The sequence below is a fragment of the Cryptosporidium parvum genome, chromosome 6, assembly GCF_000165345.1.
Source record: "Cryptosporidium parvum Iowa II chromosome 6, whole genome shotgun sequence".
In the NCBI taxonomy this organism is placed as follows: domain Eukaryota; phylum Apicomplexa; class Conoidasida; order Eucoccidiorida; family Cryptosporidiidae; genus Cryptosporidium; species Cryptosporidium parvum.
This window is the reverse complement of record NC_006985.1, coordinates 47,950-64,547: the sequence shown is the minus strand read 5'-3', so window position 1 is coordinate 64,547 and position 16,598 is coordinate 47,950. Positions and strand designations below refer to the sequence as shown.

The 16,598-nt window shown below is 27.7% G+C and overlaps 7 protein-coding genes across 7 annotated transcripts; 4 read left to right on the top strand and 3 right to left on the bottom strand.

The window, feature by feature from the left end:
• Window positions 1-378: 378 nt before the first annotated feature.
• Window positions 379-1,696, bottom strand: cgd6_250 (hypothetical protein; the record flags this gene model as incomplete). Its single annotated transcript, XM_001388258.1, has 4 exons — window positions 379-629; window positions 743-1,172; window positions 1,283-1,439; window positions 1,584-1,696. The coding sequence occupies 4 exons, from the start codon at window positions 1,694-1,696 to the stop codon at window positions 379-381; spliced, it is 951 nt and encodes a 316-aa protein (XP_001388295.1).
• Window positions 1,697-2,293: 597 nt separating this feature from the next.
• cgd6_240 (DNA replication licensing factor MCM6-like AAA ATpase) lies at window positions 2,294-5,461 on the top strand (the record flags this gene model as incomplete). The annotated part of the gene is made up of 1 exon (XM_625363.1): window positions 2,294-5,461. A coding segment is annotated over one exon (3,168 nt), but the record flags the coding sequence as incomplete, so codon positions are not given.
• A 292-nt stretch (window positions 5,462-5,753) lies between these two features.
• cgd6_230 (conserved hypothetical protein) lies at window positions 5,754-7,085 on the bottom strand (the record flags this gene model as incomplete). Its single annotated transcript, XM_625362.1, has 1 exon — window positions 5,754-7,085. The coding sequence occupies one exon, from the start codon at window positions 7,083-7,085 to the stop codon at window positions 5,754-5,756; it is 1,332 nt and encodes a 443-aa protein (XP_625362.1).
• Window positions 7,086-7,596: 511 nt separating this feature from the next.
• cgd6_220 (hypothetical protein, possible G-patch domain) lies at window positions 7,597-8,130 on the top strand (the record flags this gene model as incomplete). The annotated part of the gene is made up of 1 exon (XM_625361.1): window positions 7,597-8,130. One exon carries the CDS (start codon window positions 7,597-7,599, stop codon window positions 8,128-8,130), a length of 534 nt encoding a protein of 177 aa, XP_625361.1.
• A 418-nt stretch (window positions 8,131-8,548) lies between these two features.
• Window positions 8,549-12,100, top strand: cgd6_210 (oocyst wall protein 9; the record flags this gene model as incomplete). Its single annotated transcript, XM_625360.1, has 1 exon — window positions 8,549-12,100. One exon carries the CDS (start codon window positions 8,549-8,551, stop codon window positions 12,098-12,100), a length of 3,552 nt encoding a protein of 1,183 aa, XP_625360.1.
• A 600-nt stretch (window positions 12,101-12,700) lies between these two features.
• Window positions 12,701-14,074, top strand: cgd6_200 (oocyst wall protein 8; the record flags this gene model as incomplete). The annotated part of the gene is made up of 1 exon (XM_625359.1): window positions 12,701-14,074. The coding sequence occupies one exon, from the start codon at window positions 12,701-12,703 to the stop codon at window positions 14,072-14,074; it is 1,374 nt and encodes a 457-aa protein (XP_625359.1).
• Window positions 14,075-14,303: 229 nt separating this feature from the next.
• On the bottom strand, window positions 14,304-16,133 carry cgd6_190 (hypothetical protein; the record flags this gene model as incomplete). The annotated part of the gene is made up of 1 exon (XM_625358.1): window positions 14,304-16,133. One exon carries the CDS (start codon window positions 16,131-16,133, stop codon window positions 14,304-14,306), a length of 1,830 nt encoding a protein of 609 aa, XP_625358.1.
• Window positions 16,134-16,598: the final 465 nt, after the last annotated feature.

The following is a 16,598-nucleotide window of genomic DNA, read 5'->3' as shown; positions in this document are numbered from 1 at the left end:
AATGTTTATTATTTTTTTTCTTTTTTCCTTTTTTTTTCCTCTTTGTTTACCCAAAATAATTCGTATTACGAATAACCGGTATTGAAAAATACAATTTTACGTGTAAATTTTTGACCGGTATATAAAAAATTATTTCATGTGGATAAAATATAAATAATTTTTGCATTGATGAATTTTAATTTTAATTATTTGTTGAAATACAAATAAGATTATAATAATGTAAAAATGAAATTAAAGTAAAAATAATTCATAAAGATTTAAAGAAAAAAAAGAGAAATTATTCAAAGAATAAAATTTTATGAAAAAAATAAATAAAATATGAAGAATTAAAAAAAGAATATATATGAATTTTAAAAATTATTAAATTAAATCAAATCTCTATATTGCTTTAAAGTACATTTTAAAAGTGTTTTTGTATATTTCATCAATAAATTGATTGAATGAAAATTTTGAATTATTGGAGTAAATCTTAAATAAAATTTCTGCAACTTGAATAATTTTTATTGGTTCATTTCTTCCTTTAATAAGTTTATCTTCTTCCCATTTTGAGGGTTTATTTACTTGAGGAAAATGTGTTTCAATCAAATGATAACTGGAATGTGTTGGTTTAATATCGCACCAAGGTGAATCTATTATAAGTCAAATTAATTTAAATAAAAAATAATATATATAATAACATTAATAAAAATATCAAGAAAATTAATTGTTTTTGTTATTAAAATTAATAATAAAAAAACATTACCTGTTTCAATGTGTAATTTATCCAATGGTATATTTTCTACTATATTTAAGTTATCTTGAGTTTTTAAAGAACAACCATTCACTCCAATTTCAAGATCCATCTCTAAAATCATCTTAAGTTGTTCCAAATTACCATTAAATGAATGTGCTACTCCACCTCTTTTAATCCAAAGACTTTTTTTTTCGTTAATTATTCTAACAAATTTTGAATAACAATCTTGGTCACCTCTAATATGAAGAAACATTGGTAAACAAAATTCCTCAAGCAATTCAAATTGTTTTTCAAAGTATTTTTCTTGAATTTTCATACTTGAAAAATGTAATCTATCAGAATCCAATCCAAATTCACCTATTGCTTTAATTCTACATGAATTCATTCTTATCAAATCCTTCATTCTTTTTAAATAATCATCAGAATGTACTTTACAGTCCTTACAATTTATATCCAATTCTTCATCAGTCTTTTTATTACAATCATTACATAGAAATTCCTGTTAAAGTTTTAATTATTTATTATTGAAATTCATACATTTCAACTTACTTTTGTTCTTGTTGGATGTACACCAACTGTAGTAAATAATAATTCGCATTTTGGATCCAATTCCTCACAAATTTTCAATGCTTCTACAGTTTCTTGATAACTTCCTGCAGTTATTAAAATTTTATCCAAACCTCCTTTAATTGCTCTTTTAATTACACTATGAGAAAGGAAAAGAAAGGAAAGGAAAGAAAAAAAAAAGAAAATTAATAATGTAATTCATCCAATATCAGAAATTTTCAAATGAATAAGTTGTTTTTTAATTAAAAAAGAAGCTATTTATTGAAAATACTCTTATACTTACATTTCTAAATCTGAATCATGTTGTTTCTTGTCATTATAAATACCTTGAAACATCAAATCTGTCAAATTTGATCCAATATCTATAAATTTTAACTCTTTCATTGATTTAATCATCAAAAAAAAATTAAAAATTTTCTACTAATAATTTTTATTTTAATTGAAATTATTTTGTTAAATCATATCAATATCCCGGTTTAATATTATATTATCAAATTTATAAAAATAAGAATTTATTCAGTTCTAAACAAAATCAACTAAAAAAGAATTGTAAAACTCAAAATTCATCCCAGAAAAAAAAAATCAAATTTATTCAAAAAAAAAAAGAAAAATGAGTTCACACCTATTTTTAATTAAAATCAAAATTATATATCTACCTCATTAAATAGAATCTTAAATTACTAATATGGCGCCAAATGTGGGGAAAAAGGTATCGGTAAAATAAATTAAATTTAAATTAATGCTGAGATAAATATTTGCAAAGGCAAGTATTAGTGCATATAGGTATAATTGTGAGAATAGCTTGCGAAAAATATTGTAAATAAATTCGAGAATCAAAGCATAAAGAAAAAGATTTGAATAATAGAAAGGTGGGAAATCAAACTAGAAGAAACGTGAAAACAAAGCTTAGTGAGAAAAATATTGAAAGATCAAAAAGAAATCTTGTTTTTTTTCTGTTATTACTGCTATTTCTCCTCAACTGAAAGGAAATAGAAAAAGATGTCTAATAATGTAACATTTAATTCATTTCCTCCTGCTTTGGAGCGATCATTTCTACACTTTCTAAGAACATTTAAGAATGAAGAAGGTATACCTAAGTATGTGAGACAAGTTGAACAATTATTATCATCCAGATTAACAAAAACTGTTTATATTGATGTAAATGATATGCTAAATTTTTCGATTGATAATAATAATTCAGGAGATAATTCAAATATAGAAGAAGAGAGAAATAATAATGGACTAATTAGCGGACAAACCATGTTACTTGCTTTAACTGAACAATATGGTGAATATAAACAAGCAATAGATAACTTAGTAACCAGTTTCTGCAAAAGTTTTACTATAGGTGATGAAAGAGGGGATGGAAGATTAGATCCAGGATTAGGAGGCTATACTGCTTCTTTCTATGGATTAAGATGGATAGAAAGTTTAAGAACTTTAAGATGTGAAAAACTTGGAAAACTTTGTAGTTTAAGAGGAACCATTACAAGAACTTCTGATGTACGACCTGAACTAATTAAAGCATGTTTTGAATGTGAAATATGTGGATGTATTGTAGATAATGTAGTACAACAATTTGTATATTCTTTACCTTCAGTATGTCCTACTAAAGGATGTGGAAATAGAACAGCTTGGCAACTTAGACTCGAAAATTGTGATTTTGGGGATTGGCAAAAACTTAGAATTCAAGAACATGCAACTGAAATTCCACCAGGATCAATGCCAAGGTCTATGAATGTGATATTAAGAGGTGATTTTGTTGATAAATGTAAACCAGGAGATAAAGTAATCTTTACTGGAATGTTAATTGTTGCCCCTGACGTTCCTTCTCTAATGAAGCCTGGTGAAATACCATCAAGTGTCTATAAAGACAGAAGTAGAAGTCAGAATGAATATTATAATTCTGGAATTAGTGGACTTAAATCTTTAGGAGTAAGAGATTTAGCTTATCGTCTCTGTTTCCTTGCATGTCATATTGAAGTTGTTAATGCTATTGCATCAGCTGATGATGGACGTATTATTGAACAAATTAATCATCAACATAATCAAGGTGTCCAAGGTATCGTAAATAATAATGAATTAAATAATAGTGAAATTGAAGTAAATCAAGAATTGGAAGCAAATACAGGTGGTATGATTGATCATTTGAAAGATTTAAATGTACAAGAAACTTCATTTAGAAAGTTTTTGGAAATTTCTCAACATCCAAATGGAATTAATATGCTTGCTAAATATGTTGCGCCACATGTATATGGTTACTCGCAGTTAAAGAAAGGAATATTGCTTTTATTAGTTGGTGGAGTAGAGAAGAGAACTAAAGATAATATTAAGTTGAGAGGAGACATTAATGTTTGTATTGTTGGAGATCCATCCACTGCGAAGAGTCAAATTTTAAGATTTGTTAATGAATTTTCTACCAGAACTGTATATACATCAGGAAAAAGCTCAACTGCTGCTGGTTTAACAGCATCTATTCATAGAGATCCTGATCAGGGTGACTTTGTAATAGAAGCTGGAGCTTTAATGCTTGCTGATAAGGGTATCTGTTGTATTGATGAGTTTGATAAGATGGATGATAAAGATGTTGTAGCAATACATGAAGCTATGGAACAGCAGACTATATCAATAACTAAAGCAGGAGTATTAGCTACATTAAATGCTAGAGCTTCAGTTTTGGCAGCTTGTAGCCCAGTGGGTGGTAGATACAATCCATCTAAGACTCTTTCACAGAATGTTAGGATTTCTGCCCCTATCTTATCCAGGTTTGATCTTTTCTTTGTAATGATTGATGATCCAGAAGATGTTTATGATGAGGTACTTGCATCATTCATTGTTGGCTTGCATTCAAAAGCAACTGAAGTATCAGGAAGAGAAGTTACCCAGGATGAAGCATCTAATTCTAATACGGATAATGATTGTTCATTTAATCAAAAGCAATTTGCTGATAATCTTAATTTTTCAGATTCTAATAACCTTCAACTCACCAAGGATGAGCTAAACCAGTATATAGCCTATGCAAAAACATTTAAGCCTTGCATTACTCCAGCTGCAAAGACTATACTTGTCAGAACTTACAAAGCTCTCAGAATGGGAGATGCTACTTCTGGAGCTAAAGCAATGAGGATTACTGTAAGACAACTTGAAAGTCTGATTCGACTTTCTGAAGCCGTTGCAAAGCTTAGATTCTCTTATTTAGTTACTCCAGAGCATGTAGAAGAAGCTTGTCAAATCTTTAAGAGTTCTCTGAGTAAGATTAGATATAATGATATAGACTTGGGTGATTTAGATGAGTATGATGAAGATGGGGATGAAGAAGAAGAAGAAGAAGAAGAGAATGTGAAAGATTTTGCAGGAATAGACAAGGATGGAAAGAGTCATAGACTTAAGAAAGTAGGAGATAAAAATGATCAAGACTCTGATGAAGGAGAAGATACTGAAATGTCGCAAGAATCACGGGTTTCAAAGAATATAAAATCTTCATCTAAGAGTAAAAAGAAGGCAAATGTTACGATAGGATACAATGAATATTTCCAAATAGCTAGAAGATTTGTAGATAAGCTCCAAAGTAACAAGGATTCAGAAATCTCGATAACAGATTTAATAACATGGCATATTTCGGAGTATGACCACCCAGAAAGTGAAGAAGAACTTGGAGAATTGGAAGAAAAGTACCACAGGGCAATCCAAAGAATGATTCACAGAGATATGATTTTGTATATATCATTCCAGGAGGAGATTATGAGCCAAAGGAACCAATCAGAGAATGATCAAGAAGAGGAAAGTGAGGCTATCTTAATTACTTACGTTAAGGTACATCCTAATTACAATGTAAATGATACTATTACATTACCTCAACCATCATCAGGAAATAAACCTTTAACAAGGCATGCAGACTTTGGCTACCGTACATTCCAAAATGTAAAAGAAGTCAACGAATCATCCAGAGATTCACAAAATGTTGAGAGTGAAAACGATATTTTGAATTTGGACGAGAATCTCGAACCTGAAGACTTTTTACCAGAAATGAAGAATTCTGAGCTTAAAGATTATCAAATTAATACAATTTTGCAAGAAGGGGAAGAGGATGATGATGATGAGGATGACGATGACGAAATGGTTGATGAGGAAGTAGATGATGGAGCATCCAGTAGAGTCTAAGCTTTGGCTAAATTAATTAGATTTCAAACTTTTAGACTATTACTCATACTTTTCTAATAATAGATTTATTAGCATTACTATTATTAATATTAATATTATTATTATTATTGCTATTAATATTATAACTATTATTATAATTATTAATATCATATTGTTATTATTATTACTATTAATACTATTAGTATTATTACTAATTGTATTATTAACTTAAAGAGAAATTTTAGAGGAATAAACAAGAATGAAAAGAATTCTCTTAACATTTCTTATAATATTGATATAATTTAAAATGAAATTAAGATTCATTGTTTAATTTGTTCCTAATACTTTCAGATGATCTAACTAATAACCATTTGAGGTTAATTAGATTCATACTCATAGCTCTATTCCATGATTCTCTTTCATTAAAAAGCAAATTTAGACTGATACCTCCAATTGTACCATTTCTTTGATCAACAGAATAAGGTAAAGTTTCATTAGTTCCTGGAATTATATTATATACTGTATCAATAAGAAATACAAATGATAATATCCCCTTATCAAAGTTAGTACATTCGTTATAATCTGAATTACAGAGAGTATTACCATGAAGTGGCCATATTGAAGATTCTGAATCTTTAATAGTAGAGTAACTCCCATTTGGGTAAATACTTAAAGGAAGTTTGTGACGTTCTAAAATAGTATACAAAAGCATAGCAGAGACACCAAGAGCTGCATTCACCTCATTCCAATTATCAAAATCTGCTTCAAATAGTGCAGGACGAAGTCCATTAATACATGCTCCCCCTTCTATAACTTGTATATAAAAAGATAAGTTCAGAAAATCCGATCTTTTTAACCTTTCTAGGTATCCTCTTAAAAAATCTAGATGGTTTTTCATTCCTTCTCTCTTTAGTTCATATTGAATTAACTCATGTTTTAAATTTGATTCGAGATTCTGGTTTTGTCTGAGTTCAACAATATCATCCACTTCTATTGTATTAATCACTTGAAACCTGCATTTCCCATATCCTTCTTTAATGTCTTTATCTGTTTCAGTACAATCTATTTCGTCATTATCATTTTCGTCATTAATTATCGTCTTTTCTTGGTTATATTGTTCCATCTTTATGAATTCATTGTAAATATTCATAATTTCCAAGTATTCTTTGCTGGTTGGTTCAAAATTTACCTCAGAATCTTCCATTTGATCTTCATCATAGCATTCCGATGAAATTAATGAATCTGATATTTCCTTATATTTGTCTAATAAACTTATCTCCTTGTTTAAAGCCATAGAAAATTGGGAAATTGAACAATTCATGCAATCCACACAAAGTGATTCTTCAACATTAGTTTTATTACTCAGAGTCATATTATCCTTCTCCAAAGAAACTTCCATAAATTGTAAAATAAAGTCTTCAAAATTATTAGGATTCCTTTTTTCTAAACTTAAATAATCTATAAACATATCATGTACAGATTCAACAGTATTTATAATCTCAGAAGGATCTAATTCATCATCTGAATCATTTACTACCTCAAAGAAACTCCCACACCTTGAACAAGATCTAATCATGTTTTCTTCTACTTTCGGATCATCCTCCAGCTTTTCAATCTTCTTACTTCCCAGTCCTAATAAAAACATCTTAAATCACAATATAACACAAGCTTGCAATCAAATATTTTCTTTACTCATAATTTCATTCATTATTCGTGTTCAAATTAAATGATTGTATTCTTTTTTTTTTTTTTTACTTTAAATTTAGACTTATTTACATTATTCACGATACCTTTAATTATTAATGTACGTGTTTTGGCGCCATCTTTTATTTATTCATGAATTTAAGACTAGTAGGAAGAATTTGTGATTTCTTAAATGAATTAAAAAAACTGCTAAGATATGGAATTCATGGAATTTAATGTGAAAAATAATTTAAGAACCACTAATATTGATTAAAGTTTAATACTTGGAATTTCTTTCAGTTTTTTCTTTTTTTTTAATAAAATCATAATTGCAAATAACTAGCTTAAAGAACAGTACTATTTTAATCATTTTGTATTATATATATATATATACTGTCATAATTTACTATAAATAATACCAAGAAAAAAGAAATAAAAATAGAATTAAAATTTCTATTCGAATATAATCAAATATGAATAACTCAAAGTTTAGTTTTTCAATTAAAAAGCCATCAGAGAAAAATAACTCGGTTGCAAAAAGTAATTCTTCAATTATGGGTTTTGAAGAAAATGATTCAAGTACAGGAACATCAGCAGGAGTTGATAATAAAGGAGCTTACAAAAAAGATTCAATCCCATGTAAAAGAACTCTGATTACTTCTTTTTCAAATACACAATCTGAAATCGAACAACAATCTGGTGATGAACATGACGAATTAATAATAGAATGCAAAAACCCATTAAAATCATCCAAGAATGTTAATAATATTGAGATACTTTTAAATAAGAAAAATTCATCCAACGATACTAATGAGGATGATCTAGATTCTTCAACTAATAAAGATAATTTTCGAATCCCTGTAGATAAGTTTGGTATTGCAATGTTAAGAGGTATGGGATACAATCCAGAAATACACAATACAAAGCCAAAAATATTCAAGAAAAGGAACTATAATCAGTCAGGACTTGGAGCCGATAAGGAAATTGGAAGCATTTCTAAGAAATAAACTCATTATTTTTTTTATAATTTCGACTATAATCCGAGCATATAAAACAACTTTTAATGCACACAGAATAAAAATTAACCTTTATTAAAAATTGTATTAAGAAGAAAATACTCAATAAAAATTGTCAAATAATATTATAATTAAAATTTATTTTTGATATGAATTAAAGATGAAAATTTTATAGAATTCGTTGAATTATTTTTTTTTTTGCAAGTAAAAATTATCTTAATATATGTATTTATATATAATAAAAAGTAAACAAAGGAATTATTTATCATTAAAAAATTTATTATAATTATTTCCTAAAATATTTGAGGAAATTTAAAGATATTTGTTTGTTTAATATATTTATGTTTAAGGTTTTTTAAGGTATTATTTTATTTTATTTTTTTTTTTTTAACAAATTAAATGAGCTTTTATGAATGGGTTAATACTTATAATTCTAATATTATTTGTTCTTAATTCAATAAATATTTCTCAATGTAATATAAGTAGTAACTTACGCAGACTTTCAATTCAGGTTGGTGGTACATCATATACGGATGGAGGTTCAATACCTTCATTTAAACCAATTTCCAATTCAAATATTTACTCTGCACAAAAGCTTCCAGCTTCTTTTGCAAATTCAATAAATAATCAAGAAGGGAAAAACAGTCTCTCTAATCTGGTTGAGAATAATGGAAATATCATTCAAAGATCAAAAGCTTCATTTGAAAATGCTCCATTTTCATTAACTCATACTCTAAGATTAATACTTGCAAACAAAATAATTCAAAGCAACCCAATTTTATATCCCTTTGAAATAGAATACAAAAATATAAGTTCTTGCCAATGTAGAATAGATTTTAAAAAAATTAAAAAGAAGTACATGGATAATAATGATTTGACAGAAACATCTAAAGATAACGATTCATATGAGTTTGTTTATTATTCAAATTTTTCAATCCCTGATTTGCCTCCAAACTGTGATTGGTCAATATCTACTTTAAAAATACTTGATAAACTATTTGGAAATGAAACTAATACTGATATAAATATTAATAACACAGAAACCTATCAATTTAACAATAATTCAATTTTTTTAAATGATTCAAACTCTATTAATGAGCTTCAAAATTTGAATCTACAGACCCCTCTCGATAATATGCATGCATTACAAGAATTTGATGTGGATAAAAAAGATGACGTGGAAAGTACTAATGAATTAAAAATTAAAGAAAATGAGAATGAAGAAAACTTAAGTAATGCGACAAGTAATTTGAATGAAACCAAATTATTAAATCAGACAAAAGAAAATACAGATGACGATAATTTATTGGAAAAATTGGCTCCTCAATTAAGTAATGTAGTAATCAGGTCCTTGAATGGCTTATTACAATGTATTTATAGAGTTCCAATGGATATTACTCCATGGAGGAAATCAATCCCAGAATACGATTATCAGAAATTGTCGAATAATAGTGAATTTTGGTTGAATTATACTGCATTAAACTCAGATTCTTGGAAAGAAATAGACTTTAGTGGGAATAATAGTAAAATCAATGATTATAACATTAATCTGAAAAATAAGGTAAGATTTTCAATTGAAGGATTTTGGAGCTTGATAACTTTAATACCAAAAATGGTATTAAGTAATTTGAATACTAAGGATGAGAATACATATAATCTATGCGCAAATGAAAGAGATAGTGCAGAATTGATGCTAATAGATGAGCTTATTAAAAATTTGAATATATCTAGGGAAGATTATATGCTACCTACATTCTCATTATTGAATATTCAGCCATACAATGCAACCTATTGTAGCAGACCAACAGGAGCAGAACTAGATATTATTGGTATTTGTCCTTCAAATGGCCTGAATTCAGTGTATGACCATGAAATAAAAAGTTGTGTTTCAATTACTTATGCAGACTCTGTCGCATTTTGCCCTTTAAGCTATTCCCACTCAAAGTTATGGGGTTCACATAGAGGTGGAGGAGGCTGCCATGTTAAACAAAGAAAGTATTTGCCTTCAGTGCCAAAATGTGACGAGCCATTCGTATTTAATGAACCAAGAAAGACTTGTGTAATCGAAACTTTTGCACCTGGATTTCCAGGATGTGCTGAAGGAAGTGTTTACTATGACTTGCAAACATGTATTATGGCTTATCAAGTAGTGAAAGAATATGAATGCCCGGAAGGATATACAGCACAATTAGAAGAGGATTTTTTCCAAAAGGATATTTCTGATGTTGAACACAGAAAAGAAAAATTAAATGAAGCAAGTGAAAACTTTAATAAATATTATGCTCCGATTATCCAAGAAGAACCAATAATGACAAGGAAAGTGAATGATTCAGAATCGGGAATACAAAGCAAATCAATTACAAAAAAATTCCAAAACTTTAAAACAAAAATAAAATGCTTTAAGAAAGAAACTGATGAGGTTAAGTACAATGGTATTGGTGCTCCATTCTGTCAAAATAGTACATTTAGCCTTAAATATGATTATAATCATTCATGGATGTTTGAAAAAGGTCCAAGACCTTATTGTGAGTACAAAGATGTTGTAGTAGTAGATTATAAATGCCCAAAAGGTACGGTTTCTTATGACGCTTATATTTCAAATGGTAATGATCCTCCTATAGTATACCGGCACGAATTCATTAATCCTTTTGATACTTGTATACAAGTAATGAAAGTGCCATTACAACCAAAGTGTACAACAAAAGAAGAGATTCCATTCATATCATTAAGAGAACCATTAAATTACTTTGAGAAAACTGGAATTCATATTGTAACAAAGGAAGATATAGATAATATTGATAAAGAATCTTTATTTAATCCAAGTGAAGTAATTGATAATTCTCTTGCTATCTCGAATACATTATTTCCTGAATATATTCAGGATATGGATTCGGAAAACATTGATATTAGTATGTTGAATGAAACGGAAACAAATTTAGAGAAAAATGAAACGATTATTCCTTCATTTGGAAGTACAAAAAAGAATGTAATAACTGAATTCATTACTTTGAATCAAGTTCCAAATATTGAGCATTCAAATATCAAAAATGAAACAAGTAATGAGAATAATTCTGAAGAAGTTATAAGGCGTCAACTAATAGAAGATTTGGAATCAATTAATTTAATAAATCGAAATGTAGAGGGGAAAAAAAAGTTACCTATTTCACCAATAAGTTTATATGATGCAATAATTGGTAAAACAGATTATGTTATTAAAATTATTTGTTTGAAGGTCATTACAGCAAAACCATATCTATCTTGCCCTGAAAATACCGTATTAGTAGCAACTAATACGTGTAAAATGAAGGGTTATACAGATTTTACCATTGAATGTCCAAAAGGCTATAAGTTAGATGAGGAAGCCTTATTACTCTTGCCACCAGAGCATTTTAGAAAGGCTCCCCCACGTTGTGTTTCAAAGCAGACAGTTTTTACTCACTACTATTGCCCTCCAAAATTTCCAGAAAATGTATTCAGACCTTTTGAATATAATATTACTAAGTTATATTCATTAATTTCTGAAAAGATGAAAAATAATTCTAATCCAGAAGTTCAACAAATTGATGAAAAATATCAAAATAATTCAATATTGTTGGACCAATCTAATAATGAAATTTTCATAAATGAATTAAATAATACAATAAATCATGAATCTACCGAACATAATGTGAAAGATGAGAATTTAGAAATTAAAAACACAACTGAAGATAACTTATATCCTGATTTTGATTACTTTAATACTAGTAATTTTAAAATTGAAAATATTGATAAATATAACATTACAAATACAAGAATATTTTCAATGAAATCATTTGGAAGAACTGTGGTTCCTTCTTATTCACAAAAAATGTGTCATGAAGTAGATTTAATTAAACCTTTATGGACTATGCCATTGTTATTAAGAATATTTTTAAATAACATTAATTTAGATAAGAATAACCCTCAAAAGGAAAATAATTAAAAATAAATTTGTATTGATATATATATAATCTCATTATCAGTATTTATTTTCCTCTTTAAATTTCAATTTGTATTTTTTTTTTTTTTATTTTTAATTAATTATAATTACTAATTCATTACTAATAATTACAAATTTTACTATTAATTTTTATTCGTCATTTGTATATTATTTCATATTAGTAACTATTAATTTAAATAACAATAATAATTAATATTCATGTGGACAAATTAGTAATTATTAGTAATATTAAACAAAAAAAAACATAATACCGGTATGCAAATTTTGATGTGCACGTTACATGCATGCATTCATGTGGATAAAAATGATGTGAAATTAGTCATAAGAGGAAGTACACCAGATACATGGTAGTTATAAAACAAATTTATGTCACTTTTTTTATTATTGATTATTTTCTTAAATAAATAAAATAACAATAATAAAAAAATAAAAATAATTTTTTTTTATTTAATTTTTAAAATAAATTTAATTTTGACTAGTATTAAACAGTCTTAATTAAATTAATTTGTTAATAAAATCTAGTTATAAAGAAAGAATTCACAATAAAGAAAAATTTTTTTAAAATTTTTGTTTAAAAGAAAAATGATATCGTTAAGAAAGATAAATACAATTATTATGATGGCAATGTTGCCACTAAGTTGTTATGCTGGAGATCATCATCATCATCATCAACAACAAGCAGTTTCAACAGTCTCCGTAGTCAACGTTCCAACAATGGTGTGTCCAACAGGATATACTTTGGATTCAAATAGACAATGCGTTGCTAGAGAGGAGATAATGCCAGAAAGAGTCTGCTTGAATGGAGGAGAATTAATGAGCGATTTTAATTGTATGAAGACAACAAACCCAATCATGAAATGTCCAGTGGAATATACATTGGTAGGTGAAAATATGTGTCAAAAGAATGTTGAGATCGACCCAGTTGCTGTATGCCCATCAGGATTTACTTTAACTGACGGTCAAATGTGCAGTGGCTCAAAGACTGTTGCACCAATCAAGAAATGTATGCAAGGAGTTTTAAATGAAATGCAAAATGAATGTATCTTACAAAAGAGTGTATCCCCAATTAGTACCTGTCCATCACCTGATTTCACTTTAGTTAGTAATGAAAGATGTGTAAGAGAAGTTTTATATGATTGCACTCCAGCTGCAACTGCAGTTAGATATACAACAACTTCACATCATGGACATGGACATGGACATCATCATCATCAAACAAGCTATGTTGTTCCACAGGCTGTTGTTTCAAGAACATGCTCAAGAAGTGAGTCAGTTCCAGCACAAATGATATGCCCAGAAGGAGCAGTAAAAAGTTTGACAGGATTTGGATGTTTATATACATCAACAACTGAACCAACTTTAGGATGTGCTAATGGCTCAATGGTCGCAAATGGAGAGTGTGTTGAAGTTATTACAGTTCCAGCAGAATTGGAATGTCCAAACCCAACCCCAAAGCCAACAAATGAATTCTATGATGGTAAATACTATTCACTCAGAAACTCACCACAACAATCTGTTAAGAGTCTTGGTTATGGAAGCCAATATGTATATGAACAAGGATCTCAGAATTTCAATCAGCCAGCTGGAATTATTACTAGAAGATTAGGAAAGAGAGGTGTTTCACATCATCATCATCATAATGCATACTATCCAATTCAAACATATGTTCAACAAACATATGTACAACCAATTCCAGTTATTCAGGAAGTCCCAAGAAAGAAATGCTTTGATACCCAAACTGTTCCTGGTGAATTAGGATGTCCAGTTGGATATACTGATGGTGATAAAGGATTATGTAAATCAATCGTTCCATCAACATTGAATTGCCCATCTGGAACAACTCTTAACGCTAATGGTACTTGCATAAGAAATGTTGTTGTACAACCAACAATGGCTTCACAACAACAAGAAATTATTCAAACTACAATAACTGGTGGACGTCATCATCATCATTAAGAATTTTAAACAATTATTAATGTTATCAAAGAAATTTCAGATATAGATAGATATATCTAGTAAATGAGATTATAATATATCTTATTCTAAATGAGATGAGATATATAAATATATATAAATGTATTAATTTATGTATTTATTCAGTTTATTTCAACTTTGATAATAATTTAATGTTGATGTTATTATTTTTACTACTTCAAATTCTTGATACAAATCTCAAAAGTATGAATTAATATGGAGGGATTACCGAATTAAGATAATTCATCCATTTACTACACTCTTCTTCATTTGAACATCTAATGGTCATTTTCTTGGTGAAGAATTTCTGTTTTTTAAATCTAATACTAAGGCATCTTTTTCCTCTCTTTTCATTAAGTTCTATAGATATATCTTGAGATCCAATAAAAAAAGACCAGATAGGTTTTTCATCATGCTTTAGAAGCTCCTCCATTTCAATATCATCTCTTGGATTAAGAAGATAAAGGAATTTATCTTTTGTGAGTATTATATAAGCAGATTGCCATTGCCCAAGGAAGATCTTTCTTTTAAAAATTTCAACATGCCCGTGATAAATAATTAGTGAAGATTTTGGAAGATTATTATAATTCATTAGAGTTGAAATTTGTTGTAAAATAGGACATTTTGAGAGCGATTGAGAAATTTTTGAGAAATTTGCTTCATTAGAAATAGGTATTGGGGGTGGTCTTAGACCAGGAATTGAAGTAATAATATCAAAGTTTGCATAGTGGTCTTGAAATAAAGAGTTTTGTTTGTTTTGATCATTGATATAATCAATCATAGAGTTTCCAAGTTTTTGAAGAAATTCAAAAAGTTCATTTTGTTTAACCAAGAAGTAATTAAATGTAAGTTTAACAGAAGTTGCTCTCCAATTTTCAAGCTCCATCAGATTATCAATAGTTAATAGTATTGTTTCAAAAAATTTTGTTTGGGCTTGAATAAACTTATTAATATTATGTCTATAGATTTGATCAAAATACCAAGTATCACATGGTTTACTATTTTTCATTGAATAATTTACATCTAAACTAAGTCTTTGTGATTTTTTAAATGCGTCATCATATTTATTCCAAGATTGTTGTGCATTATTAATAAATGTTTCAAATTCTTTTCTGGCAATACGTAATGCCTTTAAGTATGATTGAGCATTATTTAGATATCTTTTAGATATCCATGAAAGATGTCCATTTACTACATCAGTTTCAATACTTTGACAAAGTTTTTTAAGAAAAGTTGATTCGTATCTTCCAAAGTTTACAAGTAAATTTGGCCAGACTTTCTGACTTGAAATAGAACTCAGTAAATTACTTGAAATTGAATACTCATTATTATTACTATTATTATTATTATTATTATTATTATTCGAATCTTTAAGTTCCTGGTTCATAATAATTTCATGTAAACTCTCATTATTAGTTTCATCTTGATTATATTGGTTCTTTAGTTCTCCTGATTTTAATTGTATTAGGAAGCTATTTGATGATGAAAAAGTAACTAATGGACACGAGCAAGAGCAAGACTTTGCAGAAGAAGAGCAAGATGGACATGGATTACTTGAACTATGAATATGAGTATTACTATGTCCATTTTTTGATCCATATTGAGAAATTAGTTCCAGATTCTTTGAGTAACTATTCCAGTACTTGGTTTTTTGTTGTAGAATTGTAGCCAAATCTTTATTAGTTTGCATTGCTTGAGAGATAGAATTTGAAAGTTCAGTAAAAATTGGATCAATAGCACTAATAAAATGTTGGTATTTTTCAATTCTAGTTTCTTCCCAAACTTTAATTTCAAGAAACTTTTTATTTTTTTCATCATTTGTGAATTTTTGGAAGATATCTTCATGTTCACTTTCTGATTGAGAAACACTTTTTGATTGGATTTTAAATATATCCGAATATTTTGAGAGATTTGAATCTAAAATTGCCAACTGTTCTTCTGCTATAGTATTACAACTTTGACTATATGAATTGGAATTATTGATTTCTTCAGTATTGTAGTTGATAGTTTCTAATGAGTTCGAAGATTTTTCAAAGTTCATTTTTATTGATTTCAATTAATATAAATGATGTGTTTACATAATAATATTTATATTAATAAAGGGGTTGGTTTTAAATTAAGGTTGGAAATGTTTATCTTTATTAATTGAATTTTAGAATCTACTGGGAATATATTATATATAATATAAATATATTTATAATATAATATTTATATATATTATCAGACTTTAATGTAAAACAAAATACCTATTTAATAATTTTAATATTCAGTATTTATAGTATTAGCTCCAAGAAATAAAGATGAGCTCTTATTATTTTTTATTGCTTGATATTAATTAATGATTTCAATTCCAATTAACTCAACTGAACTTAAATTTAATATAAAATAAGGTAAATGTATGTTTTTTTATTATTTAAATAATACTTGAATTTATTAAAATAATTCAAAATTTTCTTTCTATTAATGATATTTATAAAATTCTCAGAAATGGTTATATTTTCATATT